Consider the following 14,600-nt stretch of genomic DNA (forward strand, 5'->3'; position numbering starts at 1 on the left):
TTGGAAGGGCCTATTACAGTGCTTTGCCCATCATACACAAGTGCATTAAATGCTGAACGAATTCAAGGTTCCACTTCCAAAGTTATAGTAATTATAGATCACTTTCCTTACTGTTAAAAGTATAGTTTAGACCAATCTTCTCGAGAAATTGAACTCATAGCACATATATTAAAACAACTCTACGGACCTAAATGAATACTCTAAACAACTTCTCAATTTCCTATAAAATCAATTACATATCATAGTCTTCATGAATGTAAAATATTTTATTCCATCTGAAATACTAACAACCATTACTGGGAGTGGGATCTCAGATAAGAACGGGAAAAGGAAGAGCAACCTTAGAACAGCACTCACTCCTTAAATCAGTGTCTCTCAAAATGTGACTCAAGACTGTCGGCACCATGGTCTTCTGTGCAGCTTGATAAAAATGCAGATTCCTGGGTCCCACCCAGACCCTCTGAATGAGAATATCTGGAAGTGGAGCCAAGGAATCTGCATTTTTTAAAACGCTCCCGAGATGATCAGGAACTGCTGCCTTCATCTTGCACTTTTGTTCTTATTGAAACTGTTTCCTTTCTTCCTTAGGGTCATCATTGGTACCCACAGCACATTTACAGACATAACCCTCGAGTCTCTTAAACCCAGACTCCTCTCCCAAATTGCACATTTGCAATACCAAATACCTGCTAATTATCTCCATCAGGATATGATGACTCAAAGCATCCAGAAGCAAAATTACCATCTTCCCCAAAAATAAGCTCCCTTGGGCTTCCTTCTTTCTGTTAGCGGCAGTCTTGTTGGTTCAGGAATTCAAGGATTCATCACCCTTTCTCCTACATCCTGCACAGGACTGTGCAGTCCACCTCCAGAGTCTCCTGAATATATTGGCCTAATTCCAACTTAGGTCTAGTCCTTTTCACTTCCTGTCTGGGTTACCCCATCAGCTTCCTAGTTAGTGTCCCTGCTTTTCTCTCTCCTCTGAAAGGAATTCACCGTACAAGATACTGCCACCAATTTAACTTCTTAAAGCAGAGATACCATCATGTAATATCCCTGCTCAAAAATCTTCAATGGCTCCCCAACAACTACAAGTCAGCACAGATTCCTCTTCTTGCCATTCAAAGCCTTTGCCAATTCCTAGTCTATATGTCCAGGCCCTTGCTTACCACACATCCTAATTACATAGTTTCCTGAACACACTGCAAACTTTTACACCTTCATTCCTTTACTTATATGCACCCATCCTTATCTAAACACCTAGCGAGGCCCATTTCAAAGACAATCTCTTCCACGAAGACTTTCCTGATGACCTAGAGCAGATATAATCTCTTTATCCCACGAGCACTTAAGCGCATTAACTTTGTATCTTTCTTATGATGCTCACCTTACTGGACTTTGGATTACAGTATCTGAAGGTCCGTCTTCCCCTCATCACCAGACTAGAAATTCCTTTAGGGCAAACAATGTTTTCTAACACATCTACCACATACACTTAACCCACAGTAGACACATATATTGGCTGATATAAATGAACAGAGATCAGATTTCAAGTGACATCTGCCTGAGAACTGCAAAGTAATTTTGTTACTGTCTCTACCTACAAGTAATAAAGCTGCGTTTCTCTAAAGATTCATTTATTCAATGTGTTAATTAAGCATTTATTATGCATTGTGTTAGATACTAGAGAAGCTGTGGGGACCCAAAGATTAATGATACACAGTCTTTGTCCTCAAGGAGTTTATTGAGCAGCAGGAGAAAATAAAATGCACATAAGCAACTCTAATGCCAGGGAGACTGTAATAACTGATATTAAAGCCATATGAATTGTCCTATCAGTTCAGAAAATGAAAACACCTACCACCTCAGGCTGTGGAGAAGTCTATGCTATAAAAATGCTGCCTTATAGCAGATACGACACCAAATCTGAAGGATGTTCTTTGTATTGAGGTCTAAATGTAAATGTTTCTCAGAAGACAGATAAATAAAGTGCATCTCACCATCAACATATTTAAGTCTGCAAATTTTCTCTGCTTCTGATCTATGGCTGTGTACTTCTGAAACAAGTGTCAGAGATTCTGGGAAAAATTCCTTAAACCTTAAGCTTTGAAAAAAATCCATGCATCTAAAGTAACTAAGTTACCTAAGAAAACCTTAGTAAAAATGAACTTTGAGGAGAAAAATCTCATACTTAGCCAAACTGAGATATGTGACATAGTTACATCAAAAACTCCGGCCGGACCCGTGGCCAAGTGGTTAAGTTCACGTGCTCTGCTTCAGTGGCCCAGAGTTTCGCCGGTTTGGATCCTGGGCACAGACATGGCACCACTCATCAGGCTATGCTGAGGGGGCGTCCCACATGGCACAACCAGAGGCACTCACAACTAGAATATACAACTATGTACTGGAGGGCTTTGGGGAGAAGAAGAAGAAAAAGAAGACTGGCAAGAGATGTTAGCTCAGGTGCCAATGTTTAAAACAAACAAACAAAAACCAAAAAGGACCGTTGGGGCCAGCCCTTTGGTGTAGCGGCGCGCTCTGCTTTGGCAGCCTGGGTTTGGTTCCTGGGTGTGGAACCACCCACCTGTCTGCCGGTAGCCATGCTGTGGCAGCAGCTCACGTAGCAGAACGAGAAGGACCTACAACTAGAATATATAGCTATGTACTGGGGCCCTGAGGAGAAAAGAAAAGGAAAAAAAAGAGAGGAAGGTCGGCAACAGATGTTAGCTCAGAGCGAATCTTTCACAGAAAAAAAAAATCTGAAATCATAAGGCTGTTCCAGTCACTTTGAAGCACACTTTCAAAATACGCCCGACGTCACAAAAAGGCATTCATCGTCCTAACACTCCCAAGAAACTCAAATTCATACAATTTTGCAGCTTGGTTCCTTACCTGCCTTTAGTAAGAATGCAGAATAGGATCCTAAATTACTTATTCGGTAAAGTGAAATAGAAAACAAACCCACCTATTAGAATGGCTAAAATTTTTAAAAGGAAAACAAAAGAAATGTGACCACACCCACTCTGACAAGGACATGGAACAGTGGGAACTCTCACACATGGCTGATGGGCACAAAATGATAAACCCACGTGGGAAAACAGTGTGGCAGTTTCTCATGAAAACAAATACACACTTACCACGTGACACAGCAATCCCACTCTTAGGTATTTACCCAAACGAAATGAAAACCTAAATTCACACAAAAATCTGTGCTGAATTCATAATTGCCAAAAACTGGAAGCAGCTCCCAAGTCCGTCCCCTGGCGAGCGGATCAACAACGGCGGTCCGTCCACACAACAGAACACTGCTTGACAACATAAAGAACCAAGCTCAGGGGTGAGCCTCACATGCATTAGGCTAAGTCATCAAAGCCAGACTTAAAAGGCTGATTAGACTTATACGACTTTCTGGAAAAGAGAAAACTTGGGACAGAAACAGATCAGTGATTGCTAGGGGCTGAGGGTGGCGAGAGGACAACCACAAAGGGCCATGCAACTGCTGTGTATTTTAAATGTGGTAGTGGTTATACGACTGTACATGTTTGTCAAACTCACAGAACTACAGACCAAACAGAGTGAATTGTACTGTATGTAACTTATACCTCAATCTAAAAAGAAAAAAAGATGTTTTTAAAAACTAAAATAAAAAAAACAACATAATTATTTTTCCAAATATATTCCTGAATGACTTTACTGCTGAAAAAAAAAAGAAGTGAAGGAAAGCAGGAAGGACACAAAAATTATTTTCTAATTTAAAACTGGAAGTAAAATCCAAAATATTGACTGATTTAAGTAAACTATATGATTTGGTGACTAGGGCCAGTACAAAATAGCAGAACAATCCCAACAGCTATCCCAGGCTGGAGAGGTGACTCCTGACTTTTCACATCTTGCCCAAATCGGCACACACCGTCCTGACCCAGCTGATCACCCAGGGCCCGAGCTAGGGCGCGCTTCCCTGACATCACGGGGGCTCCCGAAGCCCCGTGACTCCTCCGTCCCTGACACCCACTGCACGCTGTGCGCCTTCCCAGCCGTGGCTGGGTGTCTGTCCAGTCCTGCACTGTTCCCATAAGCCTGGCTCAACTAGATTCTTTGAAAATCATTTTTCTCAAATTTCAAGTTAAACTAAAACAGTCATCTTAATGAAAATAATTCTAGGAAGTAAAACAAGCTGATATCCACAAAATGTAATTCCTTCTAATATTATCCATAATACTAGAATTCAATTCCATAATAATTTCAATACAAGCATAATTTAAAAGTTGACAAAAAGTGTACCATACCTCCAGAAAAAAATTAACCAAGTAGGGATCTTGCTTCAGCTTTGCACACACGATACAGAGAAACTGAATTTCCTCATTTTCTGTTGGTGTTGCAAGGACTTCACCACACAGTCGAATTAACTTCTGTCAAAAAATTTAAGACAAATTTTTAAACTTAGGTTACTTTTTACAAGTATGTAAATACCCATCCATTTACCTTAAGGATATTTAAAATTTTCAAATAATGCAAATAGTTTGCATTTTTTGGAGGGAATAAATAAACACCTACAGCAAAATAAATTTACTAGGGGGCCAGGCCTGAGGCACAGGGGTTAAGTTCAGCACGCGCTGCTTAGGTAGCCCAGGTTCATGGGTTCAGATCCCAGGTGTGGAGCTACGCCACTCATCAGTGGCGCTGAGACAGTGACCCACATACAAAATAGAGGAAGCCTGGCACAGATGTTAGCTCAGGACTAATCTTCCTCAAGCCAAAAAAGAGGAAGGTTAGCAACAGATGTTAGCTCAGGACTAATCTTCCTCACACACACACAAAAATTTACTAGCAATAAGTTTTTTGAATACATTACCCTAAAAAAATTAATGAGGTATATAGTAAACTCTCCTTGAGATGTCACAGAGATAAGCCAAAGAAAAAAATTAATGTATAAAATTTTAAAAGATAAATATAAAGACATGAAATAGCGTTTAATACATCATGCATAAAAAAAGCCAATTTGCATGTTATTTTTAGAATAACTTCCTTTATTATTTTTACTTTTAGAAAAATCATATAAAATTATTTCTATCTAAAAGAAATCAAACCAAACAGTTTTATGTAAGGGGAACAAAATACCTGCACTGGCCTGTGCACATTAATATGTGGAAGTAGCGGCTGCCGGATTCTTCCCAGAAGTTTGGTATAGAATACCAACACCTGCTGTTTCATTCCAGGAGGACACTGGGCAGAGGAAAACGGGAAAGCAAACAAGAAGAGAACAGACAATGCGAACACACTTACTCATAAGCTTGAAAAACAGGAGAGACAATATACGTGAATGTATTCCCCCCTCAAAAATCAATGCACTTAGCCAGTTAATGATTTTGTCAGAATAAAATTCTCAATCAAATATTAATGACTGGTATTCTAGAAATAAAATTACACCGGGGACTGTAATACAGCGTATGGGACCATAGGCTGATGTAATTACAGACAGCATGGCGATAATATGCTGTGGAGATGAGAGTTTAGTTCAGGCAACATCAACCAACCTGTTTATATTCTAAATGCGAGGGTAACATGAAACTATTACAGTTCACTTCCTGGCCAAAGCAAAGGCAGAATCTTGTTACTTACACTAATGACAGGTAATCAGTAACTTTCCAGCACATGTATGCAGCAGTAAATAAAGCCTTCTAACATATATATGTAAACAAAAGAATCCTATGTATAAACTGCTATGATTTATTCTAACAATGCTGTTTTAAATTAGTTGTAAAATTACCTACATTATGATTACTATAGGCAATGAATATGTCATAAAGAAGTTTTTATAACAGGCCAGTTGTTTTAAATATTTGCTGAAAAGTAGGTAAACCCAATGATTACTCATGCTGTGGATTAAGAGAGTATGAATTAACAAAGTTCTATGTTCTATAATTAACCTGCTTATACTGCTTCACATTTAAAATACAGTCACAAAATAAGTATTTCCAAAGGATCATCATAGATACATTATCTGGAAATAGTATAAACTATAATCTTAAGCACAATAATATTTTTTAAGAGAGCAAATACCTTGAATTATTCAGATAAAACAATATTTACAATCACCAACGTCAAAATAAATTTACTAGTAATACAACTACTAACATTTGCTCAAAAATCAATTAATATTTATTCAATTTATTGTTGCACAATCCCTCTCTTCAAAGGACAGGAAAAAGAAGGGAGGAGGAGGGTCGGCCCACTGGTGTAGTGGTTAAGCTTGCGCACTCTGCTTCAGCAGCCCAGGATTCGCAGGTTTGGATCCTGGGCACAGACCTACACACCACTCATCAAGTCATGGTGTGGTGGCATCCCCCATACAAAAAGAGGAAGCCTGGCACACATGTTAGCTCAGGGACAATCATCCTCACCAAAAAAAAAAGAAAAAGGGAAGAGGGAAACGAATTGCAAGACATTAAGGAACAGACGTGTTGCCTAGAAAATATAAATTGAACGAACTTAACTTAAAAATGAGTTGGAGTGTTATAGACTTAGTTAAAAGGAAACTGTCTCTAATACTACTATTCATAATTCTATTTGGTGTTTAAACATGTCTATTAGTTTGAGGTTTTTTTAGCATGATTTTCACATACATTAGAGAAATTCACAGAACAGACCATAGGTTTTTAGAGTTGGGGAGGCCCTTAGCGATCACCTCATCATTTTTAAAGAGGAAAAAGATTAACCAAGAAGACTTGCTGGAAGTCACAGAAGATTAGCGACAAAGCCAGGCCTCTGAACCTGAACCCAAAGTTCCTCCCCTGCCCTCCCACCATCACATGATTTGAAACTTGTCTTGATAAGTAATTTGAAAGTTTTGTGGTACAGAATATTACTTATATCGTTATATCAGCTTTGCAAAGTTTTCTCAAGATTCATTAGGCCTTAAAACTTGAATCGGCTCCACTCATCAGCAGAGTTAACGTCAGAACAACTAGTAACATTCTCTTTCAGGATTATGAAAAACAATTCCTATTTTTGTAACCCAATTTGCATGGGGTCCTTCTCCTTTCCTTTGATTCTGAGTGCACATCCTTGAGCTTATTTTCATAAATGTTTACACTGTCATTCTAAGCAGCCTGAGTATCAGTTGCCATCTAGAGCATCTGGGAGTTTTGCTATCTCTCTAGAAAGTCATATTCGTATAGGCCACACAATTTTCTTTTTTTTCACAATACTGACTTGAATCCTGCCATGCTTAATATGTACCTCTATAATTAAATTTAGTACTTGGGATCTTCTTTATCTCTCAGACATGAATGCACGTATTACATGCCCACGAACATGATGTGGATTAGGAACTTACGTCAGCTTTCCCTAAGGTATATAACGTTTCCAAGATCTTGTGATGAAGCAAATATTCCATACATGGCCCCGTCTCTCCAGATTCTCGTTCATTTTCTTCTTGTACCAATATATCTAACATCTGATCCAGATGAGATGGAATGTTTGTATCTGTCACTGGGGCCTTATCATCTAAACAATAAAAAACATTCATCAAACAAATATTCAAACCTTTTTAAACTGCACATTTGCACCTAAAATACTCTATTTCCCTATTCCTACTCAAATTGAGAAAAATCTGAACTATACAGTTAAGCGAGGATCATACACATAAGTATAATTATCTTTGCTAAAATTTAGATGAAGCTTTTTGTCATATTCTTATTCAAAAACAATCAATATTCTGAAAGATATTCTATAAGCTAATATTCATGCATAATATTTCAGAAATAAGAGCTATTTATACAGGAAATAGGAACATGATCAGAAAAAATACATGTCACATCAGAATTAAGTATGCAGTTATAATTAAAATAATTTTTTCAATTAGCCAGTTCAGAAGATCTGAATTTTAAGTCTCTTTCTATAGAAACAGATTGGCTTGAACATTAAGCTGAACAACGTAGGGTGTGTGGAAGGACAGGTTCTGTTTCTGATCGCGACTGTGTTGCTTTGTAATGCTGGGAAGCCAGACACTCAACGCCCCTAATTCATCTCCATCCTTGAAAACATGAGGAACCCAAAGAAAAACCCTCTATTAAAACTTTCCAACAGCTCCTCTCATTAACAGATAGCTACTCCCAAAGTAAAGGCTGCTTCTCAGGAGAATTCTTATAAAATATCATTGATATTTGAAAATAAACATTCATTGATACTTTTTACATATCACATTTAAGACTCAAAAATGACATGGTTTTATCAACCTATCTTTATTGAACAAGGGTTAAATTACTCTAAATAAAATGTAAAGTTTTAGGGCTGGCCCGGTGGTATAGTGGTTAAGTTCAAGTGCTCTGCTTCGGCAGCCTGGGGTTCATGGGTTTGGATCCTGGGCACGGACCCAGTATCACTCGTCAAGCCATGCTGTGGTAGCGTCCCACATAAAATAGAGGAAGACTGGCACAGATGTTAGCTCAGTGACAATCTTCCTCAGGAAAAAAGAGGAAGATTGGCAACAGATGTTAGCTCAGGGCCAATCTTCCTCACACCCACACACAAAAAAGGGAAGTTTTATAGAATGTTTCAATACAAAACATATGAGGGAATGCCAATTCTTACTTATGTCTCTATTGTCACTTACTTTGTACTTCTATAGTTTGTACAACACAATCCTGGTATGCTACGTATTTGATGATCATTTCCATCAAATTATAAATTGCAGTATCTTCCAACTCTAAAAAACATTTAAAAATCCTCTCAACACCACATCTCCCTCTGGCTGTTGCTCCATTTCTCAGCTCCCCTCTACACTAACACTCCTCACAGGAGCAGTATATACACATATTCTATACATGTTCTCTGTCCATTTCCTTTTAAACTTACTCCAATCAGGTCTTCTCTCTCTTCCTTGCCACTGAAACAGTTCTTATCAAGACTGCTAATGAGCTCCTTGTGGCTAAATCCAATGACCCATTCTTAGTCTTCATTACTTGACATCAGCATCATTTGACACAATTAATCCCTCTCTCCTCTTCTAGCTTCTAGCACACCATCTCTCTTGGCTGTCTTCCACCTCACTGGCAAAAGCAGTTTCCTTTGCTATGTTTCTCCTCTTCCCAACCTCTAAGCCTTGCGCCCAAGGGCTCAGTTCCTAAACACCTCCTCTTTTCCATCTATCCTGACTTCCTAGATAATTTCATCCAGTCTCGTGGCTTTAAATCCTACTTACCTGCTGATGACTCTCAATTTCACACGTCTAGTTTAGACCTCTACCCTGAATTCCAGATTCCTATTTCCAGCTGTCTACTTGACGTATCCAATTGGATATTTAATGGACATCTCAAACTTAACATGTCCAAACTGCTCTACAAACCTGCTCCTCCTGCAGTCTCCCCATTCTCAGCAAGAGGCCCTTCCAGTTTTCCAACTGTCTAAGCCCAAAACTTTGGAGTTATCCTTGCCTCTTATTCTTTCCTATCCAATATCCAATCCATCAACAAACTTTCCTTCAAAATATACCCAGGATACAATCCCTTCTTACCACCTCCACCCTGGTCTAAACCACCACCTTCTCTCAGATCATTGCAATAGTCCCCTAACTGCTCTACCACCTTCACCTCTGCATACCTTCAATCTAATTTTTTCACAGAAGCCAAAGTGGTCTCTTTAAAACAGATTGTTATGCCTCAGCTCCAAACCCTCTAATGGCTTCCCACTTTAGTTTACCCAAAGGCCAAAGCCCTTACAACGGCTCACAAGGTCCTGTGTGAATCTCCCCCACCACCCCAGCCCCCGCCCCACCTGTCTGATGCCTCCTCCCACCTTTCTCCTCCTTCACTTTGCTCCAGCCACACTGGCTCCCCTGCAGTTCCTAGACAATGCCAAGCATGCTGCATGCTCCATCCTCAGGGTGTGTACAATTGGTCCTCTCCCTGGGACTTTTCTCCCAGATACCCCTCAGGCTTGCTTCTTCCCTCCTTCAGATTTCAGCTCAGAAGTCACCCCACACAATGAGGCTTTCTCTAAACTGAAATAGCCAAGTGCCCCCCAACTCCCAGGGCACACACTTCTAACCCCGTTAGCCTGCTTCATTTTCTTCTTAACGCTTACCATCTGACACACTATATGGAGCTGTCTATTTATTGTTTGCTTCCCCCAATCAATACCTAAGCTCTGTTTAGGACCGGGATTTTGTCTGTTTGATTGTTCTATCTCCCAGTGCCTAGAAAAACACCTACACATCGTAGGTACTCAACAGATTTTTTTTTTTCCCTGAGGAAGACTGGCCCTGAGCTAACATCTGTTGCCAATCTTCCTCTTTTTGCTTGAGGAAGATTGTCCCTGAGCTAACACCCATGCTAATCTCCCTCCACTTTATGTGGGATGCCTCCACAGCGTGGCTTGATGAGTGATGCTAGGTCCGAGCCTGGGATCCAAACCTGCAAACCCCAGGCCGCTGAAGCAGAGTGTGTCAACTTAACTGCTATGCCACTGGGCCAGCCCCTCAACAGATATATTTTTGAATGAATCTAAAAGAGCAATTAAAAGTAAAATAAATTGTTTATAAATTTAAATATAAAATAACTTTGAAAATTAATTTGAAATATTTTAGTAGTTCACAAATTTTCTGTTTAATTAATATTAGCATTGTTTCTTACCTGAAGTCTCTATGTAATAATGGGTAATTGCCTTCCAGTGATAAACAAAATCTTCTTGTAAAGGAAGAGAAGGTGCGAGCTACACAGACAAAAAGACCACAACAATTATGAAAATGGTATTAAAACATTTCCCGTAAAGTCTAACTCTGTATTTGTCTAATAATGATGCAAAAGCAGCACAAAAATAAGGGTGAGCTTGAATTTGATTCCATATGTCAGATATCAAAGAGAAACAAAATGAGTCAAATCCAAGAAAGTAAAAATGACTTATTAAGAAAGAGGAAAAACACATTTATCAACATTATTACTAAACTACAGTATTAGGAGGTTTTTTCCTCCACTGAACCTAGGAACTATATACGGCTTCAAAAGTAACAGTGTTAAGTGAAAAAAGATATATATTCTATTACTAAAATATCAGTGAAATGAAATTATCAATAACCAGGGATCTTTGTACCGAGGACTTTGAAATGCAAAACAGTAAAAAACTGCTGTGTAATTAGTTACACACCACCACTACTAAAAGATATACCAAAGTCAACCCCGTCACCAGATGAAAATTTTCCCTACTTTCAGTGACATACACATGTAAATCTTTTCCTTTTTAAGCCTGGACTAGGCAATGCATTTTTCAGCAAAATAACCACATGAACAAGACACTACCACTTTAAATTCCACAAAGTCAAAAATGTTTTACCTTTTAGCTTTGAAATTACTTCAGAAGCTTTAAGACCAAAATTACATCCCTTCTACCATCTCATAGCAAACCTACAAGTATTTCAAATGTGTGTGAAATGGATAGAGAAAGACTTGGATGCACCTTCTAGAACGTTTTCTTTTCCTTAAAAAGAGTGAGAGAGAACACTCCCCCAGTCCTCATATGGGCAATAAATTTTGGTCAGAAAGTGCAGAGTTGACCCAGCTTACTCAAGAACAAACAGGTTTCTATTCTGGGAACCGAAAATATGGCAGAGTAATCTTCCATTTTCACGTACTTCATCTAAACAGATGACCTAAGAGGTCATGTTATCCGGTACTGCTGCTTGTTCCACTGTGATTTCTTGGTGTCCCCAGCAGACAACTCAAAGTTCGACACCATGCCAAAACAATTTCCAAACTATTGGGCAAATTGTAAATGCTGGTCACAGACATGCTAAGTGTTTCAATCCAGAAGATGAAATGTTGTTAGAAAAAAATGGACCAGAAAAATGTTCAGAAACCATCAACCTCTTAATGCCAGCCCAGCTACACTTCCTATTTGCACCACTGAATAATATTGGATTAAGACAATATAAGCATTCATCTCATTTTCAAATAGAACGCTATGAAATGTTTTAAAAGACTTTAAGACCTTTAACAAAGGAGTTAAAACCTTTGGGATTACTATGCTTCAAGGAGAACATGGGGAGAGAAATTACTTGTAGGAAACCGAGGAAAAAATCAGAAAGAAAAATAAGAATGAAGGTGTTAAGTTGGGAAAATAATCTTCCTGAAATTTTTAAATTAAAAAAAAAAACGGTTTTAATCAGCAACTTGTTTTTAGAATCTATTTCAAAACATAAAATTTCTCTTGTGTTTTGGACCTGATTTTTCAGACTCCAGCCTTATAGAGTTAAATGTATTAACAATTGGGGGGCCAGACGGGGCCGAGCGGTCGGGTTTGTGCACTCTGCTTCCTCAGCCCGGGGTTTCACTGGTTCAGATCCTGGGCGTGAGCATGGCACCGCTCATTGGGCTGTGCTGGGGCGGTGTCTCACATAGCAGAACCAGAGGCACTCACAACTGGAATGTACAACTATGTACTGGGGGACTTTGGGGAGAAGAAGAAGGAAAAAAAACAATTGGGACAAACCCAAAAGAAATTTGGAATTTCAAGAAATGTACCTAGTTTCTTAAGTATAAATGTTGTGATTTGTTAAATTTTTCCCAGGGAATCCCCTGGGCATATAAAGAATTACCGCATCCTTGCTCCAGATTATTTGACCCATGGGATTTAACTCTATTTCCAAGGAAAGTCACTAAATCAGAGGTCTTACAGGATTTGTGTCAGGACCTTTGCTGCTACAGTCAAATTCAAAGCAGGATGGTATTACTTACTTGTAAATATCTTTCTCCCAGGAGTTTGATTTAAATAAGAAACCTATTTAATTAGATGGCGAAACAGTTCTAAATTGCTAATAACTTAGTTTAGTAACAATCTTGTTCAAACATGAATAAATTTCCTTATTTATGAAAAACTTCCCAGTAAACTTGCTTTTTTCATTACTGATTCTAATATGGAAATTACCTGCTTTATCATTTGCATAAAAACATTTATGCTGTGGGTAAGAAAAAAGATGTGTGAATCAGCAAGGGGCAATTCTAATTTAACTTTTTACAATACAGAGATTAAATCTTTGAAAATTCATGCAATCACTATCTCAACTAAACATTGACATGAATGCCTAACTTAGACACTGCTTTCTCTGGGAAACGTTGCCAGACTTCCTGCCTAGGGTGTAGTCGTTTCCACACCTGCTAGCGGCACCCTCCATCAGTCTGCTCACTAGCTCTCTTAGCCCTTATCCCACGTTTGTAATTGTTTAATTATCTGTCTCCTCCACTAGATTGTAAACTCTACAAGAGCTGAGATTGTGTCATCTTTCTTATCACTGAACCCCAGGTTTCCAACTCACTGAGGGCATACAATAAGCATTCGATAATATTTATTGAGAGAATAAATGAATGACACAGCAGTTGCTGCAATTTAACGAGCAGTTACTTATGAGCCAGGCACAGTGCTCCAAAGTTTACACTTAATATATGCTGTTAAATTCTCATAACAAACTCCTATTTTTCCCAAACAAACTCCTAATAAGACCCAAAGCCTGTTAATTGCCTTCGAAAGGAAACATCACTTCTAACTAGAAACCCAGACTTTCTTTCTCCAAAATGCCTACCACAAAGAAGGACCTACACTGATAATTCAGACAAGAACTAGTGTCCTAAAAGCCACATCTGCTTACTCTCTCACATGTATCATGAAGATTCCACGCCTACATCTTTTAAAATGCTTCTTCCTCCCCCCAACTTTCCTATGCCCTTCCTATTTTCTCTGCCTCTCCAAAGTCCAGCTCAAGTCTCACTTCCTCCAGAGAGCCTTCTCCAATGACTCCAGCCCTAAGTGCTTGCTCCCTTCCTCCCACAGAACTCACTGGCTGAACAATCATCCAAATAATAATAATATCAGTTAACATTTATTAAGCACTTACTGTGTGCCAGGCACCGCAGTAAGCACTTCATGTACATTATCCCATTTTAATTTTCACAATAATTCTAGGAGACAGCTATGCTTATTTCTATTTTACAATGGGGAAACTGAAATGCACAAAGATTCAGTAACTTGTCCAGTGTAGAAGGAAGGGATGGGGAAGGACTGGAAAACCCTGTTCTGTATGGCTCTAGGGCTAGGCCACACTCTTGTGCATTGATTATCCTTTCACCAGTGTATCTCTTTTACCTCCCAAATTAGACTGTAAGCATCGTGAGCAAGGACCCCGGTGCACCTTGTTTCCCTCACACTGCGCTGCGCTTTCATGGTGGGCTCATAAAGCACCTGTCGAATGACTAAAGACTGAAGTTAGAGATCACTTGCTGGACAAGAATACACTTAAGAAAATACTATATATGTTTGATTTGAGGTTTTAATTCCTACGGCAGAGTGGTTTTTAAAAGGATTGCTGGTCCCAACAATCATCATTAACTCTTAACTATAATTTGAAAAGAAAACATTCAAATTCTGAAAGATGACTTCCATTGAATTAATTAGTTAAAATAAATAAAACTTTCTTCCTTGACACTGTCCTATCCTCTTGGAATAAACGTGGCCTCAAAAGATGGAAGGGGTTGGAATTTAGAAGGAACCAGCCTCTGGCAGGTCACCTAGCACAGAAGAGGTCCTCAACAAATATTGATTGTACCAAACAGAAA

General features: G+C 38.9%; 1 protein-coding gene across 3 annotated transcripts in view; it reads right to left on the reverse strand.

Moving 5' to 3' along the window:
- The window catches only part of FHIP2A (FHF complex subunit HOOK interacting protein 2A), a 34,513-nt gene that overhangs the window by 16,929 nt on the left and 2,984 nt on the right, over positions 1-14,600 (reverse strand). The window contains exons 1-5 of one of the 3 annotated variants that reach the window (XM_070482623.1): positions 12,919-12,945; positions 10,632-10,710; positions 7,337-7,506; positions 5,119-5,223; positions 4,287-4,409 (exon numbers count right to left, since the gene is read on the reverse strand). In XM_070482623.1, coding sequence (XP_070338724.1) covers positions 4,287-4,409; positions 5,119-5,223; positions 7,337-7,506; positions 10,632-10,710; positions 12,919-12,936 — 495 coding nt within the window. In that variant the 5' untranslated portion in view covers positions 12,937-12,945. Of the gene's footprint in view, positions 1-4,286; positions 4,410-5,118; positions 5,224-7,336; positions 7,507-10,631; positions 10,711-11,626; positions 12,033-12,918; positions 12,946-14,600 lie in introns of those variants that run through there. The other 2 variants (XM_070482625.1, XM_044750317.2) reach the window with 2 other exon arrangements.

This window comes from Equus asinus, chromosome 2, assembly GCF_041296235.1.
Source record: "Equus asinus isolate D_3611 breed Donkey chromosome 2, EquAss-T2T_v2, whole genome shotgun sequence".
Classification (NCBI taxonomy): domain Eukaryota; kingdom Metazoa; phylum Chordata; class Mammalia; order Perissodactyla; family Equidae; genus Equus; species Equus asinus.